The sequence below is a fragment of the Coturnix japonica genome, chromosome 11, assembly GCF_001577835.2.
Source record: "Coturnix japonica isolate 7356 chromosome 11, Coturnix japonica 2.1, whole genome shotgun sequence".
NCBI classification, from domain to species: Eukaryota; Metazoa; Chordata; class Aves; order Galliformes; family Phasianidae; genus Coturnix; species Coturnix japonica.
Window position 1 is genome coordinate 8,559,870 of NC_029526.1, and position 8,437 is coordinate 8,568,306.

General features: G+C 41.6%; 1 protein-coding gene across 1 annotated transcript; it reads left to right on the forward strand.

The window, feature by feature from the left end:
* Positions 1-5,486: 5,486 nt before the first annotated feature.
* NUDT19 (nudix hydrolase 19) lies at positions 5,487-8,256 on the forward strand. Its single transcript, XM_015873946.2, has 3 exons — positions 5,487-6,223; positions 6,297-6,504; positions 6,760-8,256. Exons 1-3 carry the CDS (start codon positions 5,522-5,524, stop codon positions 6,984-6,986), a joined length of 1,137 nt encoding a protein of 378 aa, XP_015729432.1. The 5' UTR covers positions 5,487-5,521; the 3' UTR covers positions 6,987-8,256.
* Positions 8,257-8,437: the final 181 nt, after the last annotated feature.

Genomic DNA, 8,437 nt, shown 5'->3' on the forward strand with positions numbered 1-8,437 from the left:
TGGTTGGTTTGCAGTAGTGATTAAAAGCAAACAAACAAAAACTGGAATATTGATGGGCCTTTTCAATGAGCTCTTCTAAAGAAGAAACTACAGAAATTAAGCTAACATAATGAGACTTCACATTACGTTGTCTTTCAATAAACACACCCTTCTCATGAAGTTGAATACAGTGATATATCTAAATTTATAAAGCAGGGAAATCAGGCATTTGAAAAGTCAAAAAACCTCTGCCTTAAGAAACAGCTCCCTTTAGGACAGCAGGCATGATGTTGCTTTCAACACTGCTTGCTCAAGAGCATTGAGTAAAGTCTCAACCACTGGCTTTGGAAGTTGAAATCTAGAGATTTTAGGTCAGAATAACCTGAAGAAGATCCTCTTGTGTTAGGATCCAAATGCTGTCCTCATTTTTCTAGTATTTTTTTTAACAAAAGATGTACACAGTTGAAGGAGTATAAAATCTAGTCTTGTGGTATTGATAGCAACAATGATGAGCAGTTGTATCAAACTATCTGAACTGAGATCTGCTAAATGCTGCAATATGTAATTTTGTTTCAGGACTCCCAGTCCATAAATGTAAGACCATGTTAGTTTTTTAATTTGCTAACGAAATGAATGCAGAACCACAGTTAAGTGGCTCTCCTCATCTTGCAGCCCAAATGACACTTTAAACTTAACAGCGTTATGAGCATGAAATAAAATTGGTTTCAAAATTCTTCAAGTAAACATGGAATCTCTGTGATGGGAATGCAGTTATTTAACAACCAAGGAAACTGGCTGATACCATTACTAAGAATTAAATACATGCTTACTGTTTACAGTCTGTAAGGATTGGTTATGTGCTTTCTTTTCCATCTTATAACACAAGGTTTGTGTTATTTATATATATTTTCCAGAAATCTATTATATTTAAGTGCTAATGGAACTCCTACTCAACATATTTACCCTTCACAGATTTTCATTATGTAAAAAGTCATTCAGGAAGACCAGTGGATTATAGATCTCTAAGTGCTCTCTCTCAATACGATTATGTAAGTCTTTTAATGCGGGAAGAGATCTGGACAAAATAGTAGTCTACACGTGAACAGCATTTGCTATGGTAAGCATACAGCAAAAGGAGGATCAGAAAAGTCTGTCTTTCTCATAAAATTATATCTGTGCTGAGGGAAGGACAAGGTACTGAAAGGAGACAGATGGATGCAAATACTGTCTTCATTTTACATAAACAAAGTACGTTTTTTGTTAAATAGCAAACAACTGCATCAAGGTATTAAGCTATGACTTGTAAGAACATAATGTCTTACATCCAGAGTGACTGGGAAAATATAGAATATCTGACTGGAGCTGACAACCCATTCTCTGATTAACCGAATACAAAATAAGAGTAAAAATATCAAAAACATTTTAATTAGCTACATGTTGGTATCAATTTTACTTGAAAGAAAACTCCTTTTCTCTGTTTCATGCTACTGAGATGAAGCGGTCCCCAAAGGATGGAATCTGTTATCAGCGAGCTGTTGCAGTGTTGTAATGCAGTTGGAAACGCAGCTTAATCAGCTACCACTGAATAAACCTTTAAGAAGGTGAAAAGTCACATGGCACATAACCAACAGCAAGGCTCCTCTGAGTCCTCCTGTACAGCCAAGCACAAACACTACATGGCACCTAGAGGCCGTGTAGGCAGAAACAAATAAAATTACAGCTGCTCTGAAATTCTGTGAAATGCGGAGACCAGTTAGAGAAAGTAATTACGTTGTTCTGCTCTTGTCATTCTGTCAGAAAATCAACAGTGCTTTTCCTAAGAGGCAGAAATCCACTTCCTGAGCCTCTACAGTGTCATTTGTGGGTTTTTCCTTGTTATTGTTTTGTTTTTATTTTATTTTGGTTTTCCCTGTTGTTTTTATTGTATTGTATGGGTTTTTTTTACACTGTTATTACATGGCTTTATTTATCATATACTTACTGATAACATCTACATCACATTATAGAAACAAATCCTCTAAAAGCTGGTTGTAACTCAGTGCACAGTAACCATGGAATAAAGGCACAAGGTGTGTCTTTCACCTTCTTGGAACTTCAGTCAGTTTTTCACTATGTATGAAGAAAAACCAATGAAGTACATGATCAGTCAAGTCTGTCACTTGCACACATACTCACATACGTACAGCTGAACTCACTGAGATATCAGCATTAAGGACTTACACAGCCTAAAACATTATTTTGAAAATCATGTTGGTTTTTTTTCCTAAGAAGAGTAAATATGACATCACACACTATGTATAACTACCTTAAGAAAAAATACTGAGTTACTGAGGAGTACTTCACACACCACAAATGTACTCTATAGCAACTGAATCTAACATGCTAACTGTGTGTGTAACTTTATATATAAATATATATTCGAGTTCTGGGTCCCAGATGGAGTTGTCTGGATCATTGCTCATGTACACCATCACTACTCGTGAGAAATGACACGTATAAAGAGTGCTCATGTAATTAAAGGCTGCAGAATTAGAACCATCATTTCAGTGTGCGTGAGAGATATAATCCATCATGTGTCTGTTGGAAGCAGAACATTTCCAGTTGTTAATGCTATCTGTAACCTAGTTTTCTGATTTGCTTTCATCTGTTGGAAATTATTTGCTATGAAGGTAACCACAAATTTTAATGATGCTCTAATGACAAACCTGCACCGTCAAGATTTGACATTTATTCACATTTTGGACACAGTACTTGGAAAAGGGTACAGTTTATAATGTATTGTTTATTTTAGTAAGTCTGCCTATTCGTTGTAATTCACGAGCTTAAACAATCTAAAAGCCTTAGAATTTCTCCATTTGAAACAAGGCATTTTAAGACATCCTTATTAAACGCTTCATTTTTTGATACATGAAGTTGTAACATTTGGTTAGATATGTGAGGCACTAAACCTGCATGGGGACCAAACTTCTATCAGATGCAAGTTATACTGATTTCCTGTAACCACATCCAAGTCATAGGACAGTGTGTAAATAAAATTAGATCGTGAAATTATGATGAACCTTACTTTTCATCCATAATTAACTGCTGAAGTGGTGCGATTTGCACTGATTCATCATTCAGCAGACATGCAATATAATTTATCCTCATTTTAGGTCTGGCTTTCGTGAGTAAAAGGGTATCTCAGATTTTGCATTCTTTCTGAACTGACTCATAACGTTACTCAAAATTTTATGTACCAATGAGATGAACTCTGCATTTCAGCAGGATATATTGAAGAAAGAAATCATGTAATTTGGAGATGAATAAAATAAGCGTGCTTTATACTTAACCTAAATCTAGTTTGGCTTTAGGACATTTTCCATATTTATCTGAACTATCTTCAGCAACCTAAATATTGCTTTGAAAGAGGAGATGCATGCGCATCTGCAGTGCTTAGGTTTTGCCTTTCTTAGGTGGAAACTGAGAGGAAGTAAAACAATGCTTTGCACCCTAGATCTTTGTGCAGGGAATCCTCAGAACCTGTTCATCTGCTTCTGGAATCTTGCATGAGGTGGTTCAGCTCTGCTGTGAAAAAATATTCAACTACTTTTTCAAAGACACTATTGAGAGGAAGTTCCTTACAGGTGGAGGTGGCTTCCATACCCTAGGGTTGTTTGGTAAAATGCAGCAACAGGAGTGGAGAATAATGTGCCTTAACTCACATTTACCTGTCTTCTGTTCCAAGGGACTGCTGTAAGCAATACTATAACTACAACTATTTCTCTGCCACAGTCCCTGTATTTTATATATGCTTAAGGATGCAGTGTATATTCCAGCCTAAAGACTACATTTCCACCTATGAAAGAATAACTACAAAGCTAGATCTGCCAAATGTAATACTGCTGTATAGCAGTAAAGCTGCAGGAATTATCCAGGATATTCCAGCTTGTTGGCACCCTACTAATGGCAACTCTTCAGACTACTCTGAGTTGAAAAAATAAAAAAAAATAAAATAAAAATGAGATAAGATCCTGTTTAGAAGCTTAACAATGCAATCTGCACTGTCCTCTAGTACCAGATTTTCCTGGAAAAATGTTGCAAAATAATGTTCCAGAGAACATGACTACTTGCTACTTAAAATGCCTTCATGCTATTATTATCCAACATAATGGACCTTAAATCTTTTAGATCAGCAATCATGCTTGTTGGACATTAAATCTTAGAAGACCTACACAGTTTATTAATATTTTACCACTAAAGCAGCTTTTAGACAAAGCACATTCCTAACAAGATGTATAAATAAAATGAATGCAAAAGGAAAACAAACATGACAAAATCTCCACGATTTCAGGTTCAAAATGTCTTCGATGGAAAGCGCCATGTACTTTATCTGATGGGCAATAGTGGTTAAGCTAGTACCAAAAAAGAGGCTGCAAGAACTCTTGGTTTTACATGCATATTTTTTCATGGGGAAGGGGGAGACTGAGGGCAAACGTGAGCGCTGTCTGGCTGTACTGCAGCTGCTGCTCTGCCCCAGTTCCGTATAATCAGCTCAGTGGCTGACCTATTCCCTGCTGTCTGGAGCCTGACATCAGGATGAACGTAGGATCCAGCTGTGTCTGTGCTGAATATTATTTTTTTTGTCGATTGCTATACTCTGGGATCCCACTGGTTCAATTGCCTCTAAACATTTCAGTGACGGTTCACATCCCATGAGGATTAAGCACAAATAGAAAATAAAATGCAGTGGTTGTCAGAGGCACGGGAGGGTATACGAGTATTTGCCAAACCCAAATCAGGAGCAGAACGATGATGAACAGCCCTGCCCTTCAAAAGCTTATAAAAAAAAGTCAAACAACCCGAGGTGCCGAACGTTTAGCTGAAGAGCTGACATAATTTTACTGACATAATTTTTGTCCCTCTAATGTGAAGCACAGATAACGGGATTGCCCCGAGGCCTCGGGCACTCGCCATATTCCGATTACAAACCGGAGCTCTCGGTTCCCGCGACTCCCGGGGCTGTAACCACTGTCCCTTCAGCACCGCTCGAATAGAGCCGCCGCCTCGAGGCAACCAACAACTGGACACATTCCTTGTCCTGTTGTGAACACACTCGGTGCTGTGAAAACTCAGGAAGTGCAAACTGCCTCTTTCTGGGGTTTCTTTTTCGTTTTTCGTTTTTTTTTTTTTTACTTTTTCAAGTGAAGTGACAGCGATCTCCTTGCTTCCCTCAGCCATTTGCCACGTGCCTGCAAACCCGCTGCGTTTACTTAAGCTTTGCACCGCACGAACACTGCTTACGGGATTAGGACCGACCAGGACTGAGAACTGGGGCCGCTGGTTGACAGGCTCCGTCACGCGAGCTGCCATCCCATCCCATCCCATCCCATCCCATCCCATCCCATCCCATCCCATCCCATCCCATCCCATCCCATCCCATCCCATCCCATCCCCTCGACCTCCGCAACTCGGGGCTGCAGTGGCTCCTCCGGTACCGCAGGCGGCGCTGCTGCCCGAGCGACCTCGGAGCGCGATCGCGGCCGCCGCCTCCCGGCTGCCCAAGATGAACCCCAGGCTGCGGCACTGGAGGGAAGCGGCTTCGGTTCTGCTGGCGGCGGGCGCGCGAGGGCAGCGGGCGCCGTGTCCGCTGGGGCCCTGTGACTACGAGCTGCTGCTTTTACAGCGCAGCTCCCGCAGCAGCTTCATGCCCAGCGCTCACGTGTTCCCGGGCGGTCTGGTGGAGGCGGCGGATTTCTCGGCCGAGTGGCTGCGGCTGCTGCCCGCTACGCCGCGCTGCGGGCTGGGCGCCGTCCGGCCGCCGCCTCCGGGCAGCAGCCGCGCCCCGCTCTTCTCCACCGACCGGCAGCAGCTGGGCTCGCCGCTGCCCGGGGAGGTCGCCTTCCGAATCTGCGCTATCCGGGAGACCTTCGAGGAGGCGGGGATCCTCCTACTGGCTCCGGGGGACCGGCCGCGGGACGGGAGCGGCCCGGTCCGTTCGCTGCCCGCCGAGCAGCTGCTCTCCGCGGCGGAGCTGGGCGAGTGGCGGCGCCGGGTGCAGGAAGACCCCGCGTGTTTCCTGCAGCTCTGCCGGCACCTGGGCTGCGTCCCCGACATCTGGGCGCTGCACGAGTGGAGCAACTGGCTGACCCCGGTGGGCAGGGCGGGCCGCGGCGGGCGGCGCTACGACACCGCCTTCTACCTGTGCTGTCTGGAGAGCAGGCCGCCGCACACCGTGCAGGACGACCAGGAGATAGCGGCCTTTATGGTAAGGGCGGCGGCAGACTCGTAATTTGGTCTGCTGCTGAAGCAGTTATTTCAGGTTTGTTTTCCTCATTCAGTGGTCATCGCCCCTAGAAGCTATCGAACGCTTTAAATCTCAAGAAATCTGGCTCGCTCCACCTCAGTTCTATGAAGTATGTAGACTGTGCAACTTCTCCTCACTGGATGCCTTACACAAGTTCAGCTCCGATCGAGCTCTAGAGGGATGTGAACGTTGGCTGCCTGTGATGTTAACTGCTGCAGATGGCTTCATTCAGCTCTTACCAGGTAAGACAACAGATGAAGGTTCTTTGAAGTATGTAAAACCTTTGGGAATTGATAAATACTTGAGCCACTTTTCATAAGCCAATCTATAACTGTGAGGGAAGAACCTTCGGAAGTCACATTACTGCACTCTTTTCCTACTGTTTTTCTTCTGCCACCCTTTTTTATTTGTTAAAATTGCAAGTATCACTCAATCAAACAGCTGTAGAACAAGCCAGGCATTGTATAACTAAACACTGTTCTGTTTGTTTTCTTCAGGTGACGAGTTATACCCAGAAGATCCAGATTATACAGGCGAAAAGAAACCAACAATGTCAACAGATAAGACAGTTGAAGATCTCATGAAAGAGGGTAGTATATTACACAGGATAGTAATAAAAAATACCAACAGTGTTGCTGTCTATGTTAATATTCAAGCAAAATATAAGCACGTGAATCCGCTGATGATAAACACTGATAGTTCAAACTACAATAGCAGATTATAACCTGTTTGGTTTGAAGCTAGAATATGTTTAATTACATATTCACTGTGTTTCTCATCCTTTCTAACAGTTTCCGATTATTCAGGACAACAGACTTAAATATTCCTTGCCAAAGCATTTAATGTGATTGTAGGTTTTCAATTTGTATCTAATTCCTGGAGTCTTTGAAATTTCATAGTTGTGCCAGTTATGATGTTCAGAAGCTACTGAAAATTTTATACGATCACCAACTGAATTACCTGGATAAACTTGAGAGTGATTTGATACCAGTTATACTGAGCAATGACCAACTTATTCTACTTACACATTAGTAGTGGGATTCCAGCTGCTCTGTTGGGTCACAGAGGTCCTTTTCTTACTGAAAATTAAGGTGTATCACATGTTCAAAACAAGTATGTTTTGAGTTGAAGAATTATTTTACTATTCTTCTAAACCTGTAACCTGGGTCTAGAAATGAATGTAGCTCCTGTTCCAATTCAATTGATATATTTCAAATTTTGGAAAAACAGTGTATGTGCATATATCCAGATTTGTTAGCTAACATTACATTTTTTAGTGAGGGCGTGGTGAGGCACTGGCACAGCTGCCCAGAGAAACTGTGGATGCCCCATCCATGGAGGTGCTCAAGGCCAGGTTGGATGGGGCCCTGGGCAGCCTGAGCTGGTGGGGGACAGCCCTACCCATAACAAGGGGCTGGAACTGGGTGGGCTTTGAAGTCCCTTCCAACCCAAGTATTTCAATGATTCTATGAAATATTTATTACAAGCAATATTTATATTTGATAAAATGAAATAATTTATGTTAATGGTAATTTATGCAAAACGTCACTATTTTCAAAGGTAGAGAGAATTTAGACATAAACTATCATCTATCAGATTGAGTGCAAACATTCTTTTTGTTCATTTTAACTTTTACCTTCAAGTTACTTGTAATTTCAAAAAGAAAAATGAATTGTTTGGCTCCAAAAAGATTTCCAAAAGTTCAGGAAATAACGTACTGCCTTGGAAACAACTATTTCCACATTCCAGTATCCCACATTGTGCTTCTTAATGTGTCTTTGAGATTAAAAGACTTCAGAGGAAGCTCAGCTACTCTTTGATCTTTTATCTGGGGGAAGGGAGCAGTAAGTGGAGCATACGGAGCTGTGATGTGATACCTTCTTCATCTGGAAGGATGACTTAAGATTAGACAGTAAAGCTGTTCTGAAAGCTTTGTCTCAACTTTTGTTCTGTATTTCAATTAAAATAAAATTTTCTGCAGTATTTTCATTATACTGAACTGGTCTGTAGCATTCATTTGGACTGGAAAAATGTTCCTGTTTTTTCTCTGTTTATTTTATTGAACACGCTCAGATGATTCTAGGTTTAGAAGTCCCTTGCTGCTGTGAAGCATTGTCCTTCACAGTATTCTGGCTAATTCTTTACAGCATAAAGATGAAAGGAAAATTAGAAAAA